The sequence below is a fragment of the Arvicola amphibius genome, chromosome 1 (assembly GCF_903992535.2).
Source record: "Arvicola amphibius chromosome 1, mArvAmp1.2, whole genome shotgun sequence".
Taxonomy (NCBI): Eukaryota; Metazoa; Chordata; class Mammalia; order Rodentia; family Cricetidae; genus Arvicola; species Arvicola amphibius.
The window spans coordinates 139392227-139407869 of record NC_052047.1 but is presented as its reverse complement, the minus strand read 5'-3'; the positions used below and the strand labels follow the sequence as shown (position 1 = coordinate 139407869).

At 48.9% G+C, this 15643-nt stretch overlaps 1 protein-coding gene across 12 annotated transcripts in view; it reads left to right on the top strand.

The window, feature by feature from the left end:
- The first annotated feature begins 2159 nt into the window (after positions 1 to 2159).
- The window catches only part of Ebf3 (EBF transcription factor 3), a 116948-nt gene continuing 103464 nt past the window's right edge, over positions 2160 to 15643 (top strand). For 11 of the 12 annotated variants that reach the window (XM_038333762.1, XM_038333745.1, XM_038333713.1 and 8 more), the window contains exons 1-6: positions 2160 to 2293; positions 2399 to 2555; positions 2915 to 2978; positions 3699 to 3754; positions 6691 to 6764; positions 8390 to 8458. In XM_038333762.1, the coding sequence (XP_038189690.1) occupies positions 2160 to 2293; positions 2399 to 2555; positions 2915 to 2978; positions 3699 to 3754; positions 6691 to 6764; positions 8390 to 8458 (554 nt within the window). The remainder of the gene's footprint in view (positions 2294 to 2398; positions 2556 to 2914; positions 2979 to 3698; positions 3755 to 6690; positions 6765 to 8389; positions 8459 to 15643) is intronic. The other variant, XM_038333730.1, reaches the window with a different exon arrangement.

The window sequence follows — 15643 nt, the reverse complement described above, 5'->3', positions numbered from 1 at the left end:
TGGCATTTTTAATATGTGGCGATCGCTTCTAAAGACTAATCTCATTACCCTCAAATAGTCATAAAATATGATTTTATTATACTTACGTATTTAATTAGACGGCCGGCCCCGTAATGGATTTTGAGATGGGACTGGCGCAACAGCTTTGATAATTCACTTATCTTTGGCAATAGTCATTAACCCCCAACACCAGCAAAATAGATTGCTTTCCAGCACATCTTTTCTCTCACCCCTTCCAAGTGGCGTGTGGGGGCTCCCCAGATAACGTAAATCGGACTTCGATTTTCCCGATTAATTAAAATATTAACGTACACACGCCACCAATTCACAAAAAAGGAAGAGCTACCCCAGGCCCGGCGGGAAGTGGCTGCCCTGCGACACTTGCGCCAGAAACCTTTTCTTTTTTTCTTCTTCCTTTAAAACCAGAAGGGCCTTATTTCTCGTGGCAGGAAAGAGCCTGGGACATCTCCAGTTCGTCCCTTGGGTTTCTGTCCCTCGTCGCACAGTTCTCCTTTGGGCGGGTCGGGCGTCTGGGAACCGAATCAGGGCCGCTGCCGGATTCCCAGCTGCCCTCCTGGTTCCTCGAAATCAGATCGGGGAGCCGCAAGACGCGCGCAAACCCAGGCCGGGCTGCGCAGAGGGCAGGGTCCCTGGCGCCTACCGCGCGTCTGCTCTGCTTTTCAGGCGGTTGGAGCTGGGGAGATCTGGCTACTGCTCAGAGCGCGTAACAGGCTGGACACTAGCTCCGGGTGGCCGGAGAGGCCAAGTGCTCTTTCCATCAACCCAGAGAGGGCCCAGCCTTCTTTGTCACTGCCGCGTCCAAGGACAGGCCAGGGACCTGAAACTCCCTTGGCCATCGGAGGCAGAAGGGGCATCTGAAGGAACCTGTCTCCGACGTGGACCCCGGGCCCCGCGCTCAGCAGGCTCTGCCTGGGTAGAAAGTATGGGAAACCCAGCCGGGCTCAGATGTGGGCACACTGGCCCTGCAGCAGCCTTAGGTCTGCCTAGAAATCATACTGAGCTGCGCCTCTTGCCCTGGTGGCGGCGGGGTGTGTGCAGCCACAGGAGGGGGTCTAGGCACCCTCTTCCCCCAGTCCGTTGTTGTTCCTTCCTCCCCTGGAATCCATCCCTCCCCGTGCGCCCTTCCAGCCTCTTCCTCCTGTTCCCTTTGGGACGCCCCAGGGCTAGTGCTGCCCTGGCATTTATTGTATGCTTGTGGGTGATTTGGGGCACTCCTTCGGCCCATGGTGTTTTGACTGTGTGGCAGGTCTTGTGGGCAGGTATAACGGGCCAAGCAGCACTTATGCACTAGCTGCGCTCGTTTCTTTGCGACATTTATTTGGGCGGGAGGTAACTTCCTCGGCTGCGGCTGGGCTCGAGGAGCCGTGGCGCGTGGCCGGGGGCGGTGGCGGCGCTCGGTGGCACTCGGCAGCGGCGGGGCTCGCAGGGCTCGCGGGGCTCGGGCCGGCTCGCGGCGCCGTCAGGCAGTCAGTCGGCGAGCGCGGCGGCGGCGGCGGCGGCGGCGGCGAGGGGCGCGGCGAGGGGCGGCCGCTCCCATATATGGCGCAGGCACCGCCCCCCGACGTCACCCTCTGACAGCGCCGCTCCCGGGGGCTTCGAGTTTTGGCTCCCGGGAAAGGGTCCATTCCTCGGGGAGAGAGGGCTGAGTTTTGTGCGCCTCCGTCCGCTGCGCGCGCCGCTCCAGGCCCCGCCGCGCCCCGCCTGCGCCCGGGACTGCGCCGCGGCACTCACTGCCCCGTTTATTTGTCTTTGGAGCAGGCGGGCCGCGCCAGAAGCGGGCGATCCCGCAGTGTCCTGCAGCCGCGGACGCCGCCTGGCTAGGATGACACCACGTTGAGTGCGTCTGCAAACAACAACAACAACAAGCGCCGCCGCGGCCACTGCGTCCACCGCGCCCTGCTCCTCCGAAGCGCCGCGCCGCCGCCGGTGTAGCCCGCCCGCGTCCCCGGCCGTCCGCAGCGCCCGGCCGCCGGTGTATGCCGCGCCTGCCCGGGACGGGCTGAAGCCGGCGGCGGGCCGCACCGCAGGCGCCGAGCAGGGCCAGGGCGGCCAGGGCAGCCTCCTGCCGCCGAGCCCCGAGCGCCGCCGACCGCGGACGCGCTTTCGGCCGGGAGCCGCGGCCGCCACCAGCAGTGTTCATGTTTGGGATTCAGGAGAATATTCCGCGCGGGGGGACGACCATGAAGGAAGAGCCGCTGGGCAGCGGCATGAACCCGGTGCGCTCGTGGATGCACACGGCGGGCGTGGTGGACGCCAACACGGCCGCCCAGAGGTACGTACCGGCCGCCCCCGCGCGCCCTGGCCCCGGCCCGGCCCGGCCCCCTCCTCCGGCCAGCGCCGCGCTGCTCACCGGGCCGCTGTCCCTTTCCTCCTGCAGCGGCGTGGGGCTGGCGCGGGCGCACTTCGAGAAGCAGCCGCCTTCCAACCTCCGGAAATCCAATTTCTTCCACTTCGTGCTGGCGCTCTACGACAGGCAGGGGCAGCCGGTGGAGATCGAAAGGACCGCTTTTGTGGACTTTGTGGAGAAAGAGAAAGTAAGTGTACACTGGCGATCGCACCCTCCCTCTCCAGGAGTAGGGGGCAGTCAGTGCCTGCGCACGGGGTCCGAGAGCCCCCTCGGCGGCGGGAGTTCTCTGCCCGGCGACCCCGCCGCCACGTGCGGTTGCACTGGCCCCGCCAAGGGCTGGGCAACTTCTCTGTGCCCTCGGACTCACTGGGGGCGAGGGGAACGCTGGGCTTGCGGCAGGAAAAGTGACATCACTGCGTAGCTTCGAGCCAGGAATCCTGCCTGCAGTGTGTGAGGCCGAGGGGCCTCGATCCTGGAGGGGGACCGATCGCGGTGACCGCGCCTGATGAGGCCACGCTAAATGCAATTATTTATCGTTGCTTTCAGGAGCCGAACAACGAGAAAACCAACAATGGCATTCACTATAAGCTGCAGCTACTATACAGCAATGGTAAGTACCGCTGACTGCTGACTGCCCTCTGGCCCTGTGTGCTACTCTCCCTTCCCGCGATGGTTCCAGGACATAAAGATTTTGAGATTAAAATGACATGGGTGTAAACATGAAATCTTCTCATGGCATAGAAGGAAAACAAAACATAAACGATCGATAAGTCGATGGCACTTCACATGATTAACCGGTGGGGCTTGAAGTAGAAAGTAAAAGGGGGATCGATAAGGGCTCCTGCAGAACATCACTTTTAAGTGACTTTTTTCAATTTTGCAAATTAATGTTAATTATTGAGATGGGGGTAGCTCCGTAAACCGAACATAACTTAGTTCCTGTGCACTGTTTAGAAAGAGAAGAACCCTCTAGAGGCGCTGGAAGGAGTTCGGACTCTGTTTCCATAGGTGCATTCATTCTCTTTTCGAAAAATAAATGACCATATGGACCCAGAGCTGCACGGCAGGCCCTGCTCTCCGCCAGGCAGACTTCTTACACCTCCAAATGCAAACCCTAAGAGTCCCGAGACTCTTAATTAAGAAAAGAAAAATGTCAGAGGCGACTGGGGCTTTCTGTCTCCCTCCCAATTTTGTAGGGATTGCCTTAAAGCTTTGCTGCTCAGTGGAGGCAGTAGTCCCAGACACTGGCTCACCTAGGCCCGGGTGTCCCTCCTGAGGTTCAGGCTAAAATCTTGCTGAGAATCTGTCCGTTTTTTTCCTCCTGCCACAGGCGTCAGAACAGAGCAAGATCTCTACGTCCGCCTCATAGATTCAATGACCAAGCAGGTGAGAAAGTTTACGCCTCTGTACTTATTGTTTCTTCCTTTCTGCTGAGCTGGGGTTGTCCTGAGGCTGAGAGAGCAGACTGACGAATGGATCTCCTGTATTTGTTTTTTATTTCGCTTCCTTGACATGCTAATGAGAATTCCATATTTATTGGAATAAATGGAGCGGTTGGTACAATAGTTTATGCTGTCATTAAAGCAGGACATATATGCCTTATTAAATGACTTGCGATTGGAATCAAACTCTGTCTTAATTAATTGTGGTAATTAATATTTGACAGAAAAATTTCAAGACCCCCTTGTTTATTTTCAAACGTTTCCTTCTCGGTTTGGAAAAATTTCATTGATCCCTCCCCCCCTGCAAAGACAACTAAGTCTGTCCCAAAGCTCCTCGAGTTAAGCTCGATTAGTTATTTTCCCTCCTCCTTGCTAGTGTCATGGTCTAGTAACAGGAGACGTGCTTTTGGATTTAAAAGTTAAATGTGCAGGGGTGAAAAGTCACCTTGTTCTCCTCTAGTCCATCTTCACCTCTCAGCCCCCCATCTCCATAATTCAGAGTCTGAGCTCCAGGGGTCACCGAAACCCATCCACTGCTCTGCTCTCTCTCCCACCCTCTGTCATACCTTATAAATAACATAATTACAAGCAGTTCCTTATTAAATTATTTAACCTGTCTTGGTCAACTTTTCTGATGATAACTATTGGCTATCAGTAATGTGATTAACTGCAGAAAAGCGCCTTATTGCTTTTTGACGGTGTTCAGTCTCTGGCTGCTTATGTTGTACTTGGGTGATGTGTTATTGTTTTAAGGACATTGTTTCCACTTTCTTAAAACAGAGCATTGGGTGTTTGTATATGGAATTTCTAGATTAAACACGTCCCGCAATGATTCCTTGAGAAATTAAAATATACTTAAAACAGCACTTCGAACTTGAAATGAAAGTATTTCATTTTTGATGCTAACTTTTAGAATTGTGCACCAACTGGGAAAGAGCCTTCTTCCAAGCCTCCTGCAGTCTGGCACACATGCCTCCCGTTCTCTGAGCACAGTTTGCACATTTTGTTTCTCTTTGAAAAAGTTTGTCCTTACCTAGGCAGCAAGAGCATGGGGTTTGAATGTGTGCAGTCGCAGAGCTGTGTGGTTTTTCTCCCGGAGCAAAGATCTGGCAGGTAAACCTCTTTTTCTGACACAGACTGTGGTGTGCCCTTTTGCCAGCCTTGCACCGATTCACAGAAGCTCTGGAACTCGGCTGCTGTTTGTCAGGCGCCTTTTATTTCCTTTGTATGTCGGGCAGAAGGTTTTGCGGAATCGTTGTAGTCTAATTAGGAGGGTTTTTGCAGGCGCTGCTAAGTTTCTGTGCCACACGTATGGGAGAAGCAGGAGACTTCATTTAAAGTACACTTTTATTGTTCGTTTCGCCTGGTACCTTTGCAGTATAGACGGTGCAGCAAACAGAGGCATTTAATCTCCTCACTGACGGGGATGGTGGGGGGGAAGTAAAGAAATAGCCCAGTAACTGATCAAAGAGTCAATGGCGCTGAACCGACAGTTTATGGATTTCTGTTTGTGCTACAAAATAAAAAATAAATCAAATATAAATACGGGGATCATCGGAGGACAAGTCATTCGTTCAAGAAGTACTGGTGTCGCCAAGGCCGCTAGTCCAGCAGCCCGAGGCTGCTTGTTGGCCTGTGGTGACTCTCACCACTTCTGTGGTTCCGAGCGGGCCAAGCTCCAGGCCGCGGACCGAGGCTGGCAGAGACTCTTCCCTCTTCCCAGGAAGCCAGTCCTGGATGCCTAGCAGAAAAGGCTTTGTCCGCCTGGAAGTGCAGGAAAGTGCGGGAGGAGGTTGGAAGTAATTTCCAGGGTGGGGGGGGGGGCGGGAGCTGCCGAGAGGGCAGCCCTCCCCCTTGGAGGAATTTTCAGCCCGGAACCTGCGGCTGGCGGCCCCCGCCTCCCGCCCCTCCCCCAGTGGCCTTTTCTCCTCTTCTTTGGGCGAGGCGGGCGGCGGCGGCGAGGGCGGCTGAGCCGCGGCTCCCGGCGGTGGAGCCGGGCTGGGCGCCGGCGTGAGCGCACCTAGGGCTTCGCACCATCTGGCGGAGCCTCTGCTCAAAACCCACCCGAGCGTGCGCGCAGACACTGCCTTTTTACCCGAGAAAAATCATTGTTAGCACTTTGAAAATAAACACCAGATTGGCCATTAGCACTTTCTTTCCAAATATCATCGGGCGAGGAGCACGTGGCCGCGCGGGCAGGGGTGCCCAGAGCCGGGGCCCTCCTACGGGCCGCCAGCTCCCCGGCGTGGTGCAAACACGTGCGGCTGCTGTGCACTACTTCCCGCTGGTCGGGGACTCCGAGCCACGCAGCCCAAGTCGCATGGGCCTCCGCTCGGGCTGGGGGTGGGGGTGGCGGCGAGCAGGGCGCAGGGCTGGAGACTGGAGCCCGGCCGGGGCAGCATCTCCTGGCTCAAGGAGAGAGGAGGGCTGCTTCTGCGCCTCGCGACCTCTTGGCGTCTGTGGTCCCAAACGTACTGCGATCGGTTTCTTCCGTCAGAGGAATCGGGCCTTAGTGTAGACAATGGCAGGAGGATCCCACCAGGCTGCGGTGGCCCACGGTCCAGAAGCCCGGTGGGAGTCCTCACGCCCTCGTAGGCTGAGCCCTGGTCTTGGCGGGCCCTGCCTAGCCCTTCCCGAAACCCTCTGGAGTCCAGGCCGGGACATGCGCCGGTGGGAAGAGCTCGGCAAGCGGACAGTGCGAGGCCTCTAAGGCCTGGCCCCGTGCCTGGGGTGGTGGGGAGGGAGGGTGGCCTGTTATGTCTGTCGCCTCCCCTCGGGGGCTGTGCACCTGCCACCCGCGAGGCCTGCAGCGCCTGTAGTGGTTTGGCACCCAAGCCACGGGCTCTGCGTGACCCCTGCCTCTGCTTGTCCCCCACGTAGGCCATCGTTTATGAAGGCCAGGACAAGAACCCGGAGATGTGCCGCGTGCTGCTGACCCACGAGATCATGTGCAGGTGAGCCCCCGGGAGGCGGGCGGCCCAGGCGCCAGCCAAGTCTATGCAGGCGGCGCTTGCAGGCGCCTGGCCACCCCACCCAACTGCGGGAGAGAGGGCATCCATTGAAACGTACTAGACCGGAGGCCCCAGGCTGGCCAGAGCCGCTTCCTACCTAATTTCCCCATCAGTGATGATGGTCAGTGCGACCCGCTGCTCAGCCAAGAAGATTAACATATTGGCCGTGTCGTGGTAATATAGTTAAAAAGGAAAGGAAGAGAGAAAAGAAGAAAACAGACCAGGGGATGCATCTGCCCTTGCGCAGGAGCCAGAGTTCACTGGGACTCATTTGACTACTCCCTTCTCCTGTGCTCGCATCCTGAGACGTACAATTGTCTGTTATTGATAAAAAAGGAAAGCCTTTTGTACTTATTACAGAGCTCGTGTATGTGAGAATTGGATTGTGATTCTGTCAGTTAACCTCTTCCCTAGAGCAGCGATGCATCGTTCATATTGTTGTTAGATAGCGTGCCGCTACTTGAGATCTCTGTCAGAAGAGCAATTTCCCACCTGTTTTTTTTCTAACTACCACAAGAGTTTCGCCCCTACATGGCGAATAAAAACGCATCATTGACTTTGTATGTGTGGCATGTGAAATATAGTTGCAAGGAATAATAAGGAAAGGTTGGGCAGGCTTGCAGCCTACAGTAGCAGGCCCCGTACTCTGAGGGGCATACTCTCCTCGGCTATGGTTGCCTGTTGCCTGAATGCCACTTCTGAGCAGAGGTATTGTTACAGCACCAATATACAAAAGCTGACTTTTTCTCATATCAGGTAATAAATATAAATTACAACCAATAAAGTGGAATTTCTTTATTATCCACTTCTGCATGTACAGCAATTAACATAGAAAGCGCACAGATGTGATTTAAGCTCTAAGTGGAAGACTGTAGACTTTCTTTAATCACTTTAGCTGTCAGCTTTAAAAGGCTTTATATACTTTGCCTACCATATGGTGTTAATTTAGCTAATTTAGACATGTAACCATTATACAAGTATGCTTTTTTAAAATGCGAGAAGCATAACATTTTTGTTTCGTTTCTGCTTTAATTAAAGTTTCAATAACAGAGTTAAGGTGGGCTTAAAGAAGCGACAATAGACGTTTGTGATAGATTGATGCATGCTTTTGTGCTTATAATTAATAAATGCCCCCAAAGAAATATTGGTTAGAGGTGGCATCTTGCATCTTTTCCAGAAATAACAGCTTGACAATTGGGGGTAAACAAAAGCCGAAGCTGTGAAAAGCTATTCCCCAGCCTCCAGCCTTTCCTCCTCAGCTCACTGCAAAGACAAACACCAACAGCATGTTTTCTGCATTTTAGCATCATAATTTGTATAGAAGCTCTGGCTACCCTGCTAGTATTAATAGATGCGTTTAACTCTGCTCCTTCTGGCAGGGAGTTGCAACAGAAGTTTAGCTGAAGAGCGTGTTAACTCACTAGGCTGAAATTTGTCAAGCTGCCTAAGTAGGAAAACTATTTTCTTGACTCCTACCGCTTCATTGTCAGACTTTGAAAAAAAAATTACAAGTCGGACAGAGGAAGCTGGGATGAATACTAAAAGCCATGTTTACAATTGCCCCACAGCCGGTGCTGCGACAAGAAGAGTTGTGGCAATCGGAACGAGACGCCCTCAGACCCCGTAATCATTGACAGGTAAGGATGACTTCTTTATGTTCCAAACAAAATGGTAGCAGCAAGCCAAATTCTCTGCCTTGCTTGGTTTCCAGTGGCTCCTTAGCTTTGAGGCTGCTGTTGGGCTCATCTTGTGCACTGCGCCATTTGTCCGTGTGCACAGGTGGGTTGACGTGGAAACCCGGTGGCTTGCTCTGTGGGGATTCAGTAATTGCTTGCGAGTTGTCAAGGGAAGCAGTTTCATCTGCCACTGCTCTCACTGTGAGGAGCACTTTATGCCTAGAGAGTCTCTGGCTTTAAACCCAGAGATATGTCATAAAATGCTTTCTGCTAATTTGTTAACAAATATTTCATTTTTTGCATTATTATTATTATTATTGTTATTGTTATTATTTTCTACCTTGGATGGTCGTTGAAGTTGAAGCGTGGGTGGTGGTGCTCTTGCAATCATCGCCCAGTGGTAGAATGAATTTAATCTGCTCTCAATTAGTTGCAAAATGTCTCCTAATTTTTTTCCAATTGTGGCTGTCGTTTTATGTCAAGTAGCAAATATGTAACTAACAAACCAAAGTTGTTATAATTGAAACTAATTACACATGCTGGTTACATTTCCAACATTAATTTCCATAACTAGATTAGCTATATGCATTCTTTAGGTTTGCTGTTCCTCATCTTGCCATTTATCATGTTCCTTGGGCAACGTGGCATCCTTTTAAGATACCAATCATTAGTCCTAATGGTGCTAATGTGCACTTGGCATTGCCTTAGTGGAAACAACAAAAACACTACCACCCTCCGCTTCTGACTCACCCAGGCTATTCTGAGGAGGAGAGGAGATTTCTTTCTTCCCAACAGTGGGGAGCAGCAAGGGGCCCAGTGTGTGATTGACTGCAGATTTTGAAATTGGTACCCAAATCGAATAAATGTTAGACGTGTATATATGACACCAGTTTTGTGAGGCAGAGGGTTAGACTGTTTTGAAGAGGGGTTGAGTTTCAGCAGCTTTCCTTACAAAGTTATCTTTTGATCATGAACTTTGCTGTCCAGGGTCTGAAAAATTAAACCCGGAAAACCCCACGAGTTAAGCCTAAAGAAGTCTGCGGCACCAGTGGGGAGCATTGCTAATGTTTAACTAGCTGGAATAGCTGTTTGCTTAGTGGAGAATGTTTGGTATCTGACAGAAGGGACAGCTCTCTTATTAGTAATCAAATAGGGCTGACCAGTTGTGGCCGTCAGTCAGGCAGTTGAGAACAAGTTCAACACTTTACGAAGCTGGAGCTACAGAAATCAATGGAATTATATTTGTTTCGGTGTCGTGGCTATGGATCATGCAGCTTTGGGTTGTTGTCTTGAGATGGAACTCATTTTATTTTACTTTATTATTATTATTTTTTTGGAGGGGTTTAAAGTGTACGGAATAGCCATTGGAATCTTGTCTGAGTGGGGGATGCTTGAAAAGCATTAGCCTTTACTGCAAGATTGTGAAAATGCTTCTGCTCTCTACTTGGAGATTTTAAATGTGGTTTGGTTCTAAATCATAATTAAAAAAAATATGCCATGATGGTGGAGGGGCCATGTTGATTTGACTCACATTTTAGGCACTGATTTCCCCTTCAAAAGCACTTTGGGATTGTTCAGTGTTCAATCAATTATTGAACATTGATAGGGAATAACATCTGAGACTCAGTTTTTAATCACATGATGGGTAGTGCTTTTCCCCAATATACAAAATTTACTCTTTAGTTCTCTTCTGAGGAGGTCTTTCTTATATTTGTTTAATTAAAATGTATGCAAGACCCACGCATACCTTTTTAACCTAAGAGAAGTATATGATCATTGATATTCTAGAAGCACAAGAGGAAGGGGAAAATGTAAAAACATTTGGTTAATGGGTTTACCGTGTTTATTTGAATAAGGAGGATTGAAGCTCCATTTACGCTTGGCATAAATGCTTCGGAGGTCTTAATTATTGATGAAAAATCTGCTCTGCTTCTAAATTCAAAGATATGACAATTTTATAGGAATTTTAATCACCTTCCATGTTAGGGATTTTAAGGTAAGGATAGTTTTATGTTCTGACAAATACAGGAAACATTTTTTAGCATTCTTAAGAGAGCTGTCACTCGTAATGACAAAATACTATTAGTATTTTGTTGCTTGCTGTAAATCCCCGTGAACTGATTATGGTATAGGCACTATCTCCAGTTTAAGGCATATTTCTAGAAGAGGAAAAACTGAATTTAGTGTTTGCCAGGACAGCTTGTGTTAATCAAAGAGAGAGACTCATCTTCAGGAGGCGATCTCTTTGGAGCAATGTGGTCATTTGCAACAGAGATGTGCTTCAATTTCATAATGATGATCGTTTCTGTATGCTGTGGACTGCCTCTGAAAATCAGTTGCTCCCGTTGAGTTTCAGCCTGGGTTTCCTCTTGAGTATTGCAGAATAAAATGTCCCATCAGATCGGTGAGTTTACAGGTCCCCAACAGTACTGTCCTCACTTGGTTAGTTGGCTTAAGAATTCTATATAGTGTGCTTCTCCAGCTTCTTATGGCCTTTGTATACGTTTAGCAGGTTCTGACCAGATAAAGCATATTTGTCCTGAGGATATAAACCAATAATTCCAACCTGAATTGAGATCAATGGACCCACATTTGCTCCAACCCACACCAAGCTCTTCCACATGTTGAGACTGCTTTGTGTGTTATGAGAACAGGGAAGTAAGCTCCCTGCTCTGGCAGGGTAATCACATTCTATAGGCCCTGATGCCTTAAATCAATTAATTACACAATTTAGTTTAGTTATCTTTCAAAAGTATTAGATACTTACAAATGGCATGGAAGACACTTCAGAGTAAGGGGGGGTAGAGAGGATGTCTCCCATTAGAAATCTTTTCATTTATTATAAAGCTTTTCCTTATGTGAGCTGTTTTCTCCCATATAAAACACTGTTGGAGAAACAGTTTTTTATAGTTCCATGTATTTAAAATAATATAGCAACTTACCAAGTCGAGAAGGAATATAGCATTCTGAAGGTATGGCTTATAAGAGACAACCACAGGAACCTATCTGCATATACTGAATTGACTACAAAGAGTCAGGCCTACCTCCTCATACCACACACACACACACACACACACACACACACACACACACACGTGTGCATGCTCGTGTGTGCACACACATGGCCATGCACAGTCAAGGCACCTCACGTATGCAAGTGTGTGTATGCAAATGCATACACATTCACATATACATACATGAATTTTTATGGTATTGCTGAGGAGGAAAGGAATATTATGTTCCTCATGAAATAATGTTTTCTGGGAAAACACAAAAGCAGATGGTCTTCATTAGGAACACCCATTGTCCACATATCCCAAATATGAGCAGATAAATCTCTCCTGTTTCACCCGTACATTCCAAGGGCTGCAAGTGATTACAGGATGTCGGCGTAGCTGCTAAACCAAAACCACACTTGGGCTCACATTATTCGACTGTGCCATCCGGGTCTGTTTCCTCAGGAGCTCTGGAAATGCCTGGGGAAGGCACATCACTTTGCCCTCCCCTTCCTCGCTCTGCTTGGGGAGCACTGACACACAGGCTCCAACTGTTGCAGCCTGTGGAGGACTCAGGAGCAGGGTAATGCGGCTGCCCACTCGGACTGGCTGCACACCGAGGGTTGTGTGCAACTGAGAGCATGCTCTGCGGGGCGGTTCCAGATGGCACTGTCTCTGGCGTCCTGCTTGCTGGCATCTCTGCAGCAGGCAGTGCCCCCTCCCCAATAAATCTGGCATTAGTCTATAGAGTTTGGGAGACTTATCATTCCAAGTCTGTCCCTACTTTCCTGTCTGGGAGCCAGACATCTGTTTATCCTATTTTCTTTCATACAGAGTTTGGAATGGCTGTAGTTTTTCTTTTTTTTGGGGGGGGGGTGCATGAAGTTTTGTCATATTTAACAGCTGTTACAGAATTTCAGCCCTGTGGGCTCTGAAAATACTTTTCAGCTGACCTCAGATTTTTATACATAATTGACATTGGGTTGTAGAAAAACATTATTTGCTTAACCTCTCATTGTCTGCGATTTCACACTGTCTCTGGTCCGAGAGTGTAAGTACCAGAGATTTTAGCTCTGTGCTCCCTCTCAGCCCTCCAAAGCCTTGCTTTGATTCATCTGTGTGTTTCAAGTTTACACCTTTAAAGTGCTTGCAGAACGGTGGCCCAAAAGGACTGGAGCTTTTCTTTTTCTCTTTTTCCTTCCCTTCTCTTTCCCTCTCTCTCCTCTCTCTCCTTTTTTTAGTCAACAGTGTTTCCTTTCACTTCCTGTCACAAAGGTCAAAGAGAGCCGACCTTTGCTGGCAGTCCTGCTTGCTGAATTATTCATGGGATTGACTTTTTGTCAGCACACACAGTTGTGCTCTGGGACAATTTATTCATTTACCTCATTTAAAGCCCCTTTCTGCACCTGTTCAAGTATTAATATCATGTAATTTGGGCCTAATGCCGATTTTGCTGAACACTCATTATATTTTTTATTAGCTATATTTCCAAACGATTATGTATGATTATTACCAAGCCTTACAAACAGCACTGGGTTATTCCCTAGCCCCTTACATCTTCTTGTCAGGTTGTTTTCAGAAGCAGGGTGGATAAACATTTGACCAGTCCCGATGTTTTTATTCCTACTCCATCTCCAAGCGGAGAAGTTAAAGCTCCCTCCCTCATGGCCTTGCACGAGCGTGATTAAATCCAACTCGGCGAAGCTGTACAAATGCCAGCGTTTATAAGGTCAACGCTTTTGTTAAAAATGCTATGTAAATGAGGATCTGCAAAAAGGGACATTAAATAAAATTAAATTCATTGTCTTCTTTAATGTCATTTACATTTTGGCTAAGCCTCGGCCTGTCAAGGAGGATTTTAAAAATAATTTTAATTACACATCATTTAGGGAACCCAAGGTTTTCTATTCAGTAGCATTTGGATAACCTGCAAAATGGAGACCTGTCTGATAACTTCTGAGATGATGGATTGTCATTCTGTGTGCATAATACCGCAAGAACAGCAGAGTTTGCTGTTAATTTTTTCCTTCTCAGTTTTCTTGAAAGTGAATATAATTATCATCAAACAGGCCTGGAAACCCTGGAGTCCTCCTCTTGGCCTTGGCTGGGAAGCTGTGACACTCTTTGGTTCTGGGTCTATTTTAATACATGGGGACTTCAGAGAAGGGAAAATATTGGCTAGATATTTGGCAATATTAAAATGCACTTTGGATGAATGAAATGGCTACAAAGATTCTGATTCTGGTTGGCACAAGCCCCATTTGGCTCAGCCAGGCTCAGGTGTGAATGGCTGTTTTATTCCCTGGTATGCCAATGGAGAGAGGCAAAAAGTTCACCATGTTCATTCATCCTTTCAATATATATATATATTCAATATATATATATATATATTCCTGAAAATAAACAGAAAAGGAAGAACAGCTTAACAGAGTCACAGTGTCACACTTTCATTTAGAGGGGTGGCACCAGGAACAGTGCCCGCTTTATGTGCATGCTTCTGTGCCCACCACAGTGCCAGGACTGTGCATCAGGCATGGCACATCTTTGTATAAGCTGATGGTGTGTATCACAGTGAGTAGAATGTCAGGGCCAGCATCAGGCCTAGGGTTTATGTCTCTGCTCTAGGCTGAAGAGGCCTGCAGAGATTTATGGCTGCCTGGTCTGGCTGGGTAAGGCCTACAGGGTGACCAGGCCAGGCCAGTGGAGAGCTGGGTTGGAAAACAAGCCACAGGCCCACAATGACTTCCGCAGCACTCCTAACCAGCTCAGATTCTCATCAGCTCTTTCAAGGGCTGAAGCTGTGTGGTGCTGCCTGTTAGGGGCAGGCAGCGGCAGGCAGCCCATTGCTATGAAAATGCAGGGCTGGAGGGAGGGGCTGGAAGCAGGGCTGTCAGAAGCTATACTCCAGGAGGGATGTTGACGCAGACCATCCCGCGCCTCTGCCGCAGCCTTATCAGGTGAAGAGCAAAGATATAGCCAGTGCCTGTAATCGTGTTAGGACGGCATGGATGAATTGGATTACCGTATGGAAAGCCGTCCAAACTCAGAGTTCTGTTACGCATGCTTACAGGAAGCAAATAATTACGCTCTGTGCACCAGAAGATAATTGGGGCTGGCCAGAGGCCTTCTCGTGACGCTGGAGAACGCAGGAGAAGCTGGCCTCCTGGAAGCTTGTGGGGCACACACAGGGAGGAGGAAGGCGATCTTCCCCAGATATAGGTGGCTCAAGTTGATGCTATAATTTTCGGTTACTTTTCAAAGATGGTGAATAATTTATCAGAATTCAAACTCACAGTAGCTACGGGAGGCATGTTGGAGGAGATAAAAATTCCAGGCTCTAATGATGGAGATTGTCGTGGCAGACAGGAAGTGATTGACAAGTGGGGGTACAGGAAGTGAGAACTGGAGGAGCTTAACCTGTACTTGGCAGAGCTGCCTTCGCTTGCACTCCGAGAAAATGAAAACCATTCACCCGTCCGCTCCCGACTGCTCGCCAGAACACACGCTTCTCTTGTTTGTTTATCTTAGTGGCAAATCTCTCCAAAATGTTTGTGGTTAAAACTCTATATAATGAGACATTATGCTGGCATTATGAATGCTTTAAAATAAAAATATAGCTATCATTTAGAAAAATAAGTGGAGGGATTTTATGGGTTAAGGGCTTTCTTGCTATATTTTATAAGCTCTCGGACTTGGGGGTAACTAATGTTCATTGCGTCCGCGAAGCTCGAGAACACTTTCTAAAACGTTTTATTCAGAAAACAGCCCATCACATCTGTCAAAACTGTAAATGTTGTAAATTTGCCAAGCAATTGGATGAAGAGCATTGTGTCTAGGGGCAGAGGGCAACTCTGACTTTAGTTGCTTTTACATCACTTATTTCTCATGCCCTTAAAAAATGGAAAAAAAAATAAACCCTCAAACCTCTCCATTTGCAATTCCTTCACTGAAGGTTACTCAATTAGAAAATGCTCAAAATCTAGGAGGGGCCCCGTGTCTATGGATGGCGAGCATCCCCTGAAAGCAGCAGGGCCATACCGAGTGCCTTCCCGGTAATTCTCTAGGAAATGAGTTTACCATGTGCAGAAAGGAAGGGGCTCGGGTGGTGTTGTTGCAGGACACAGAGCCCAGGCCCCACTAGCGGAAGAAG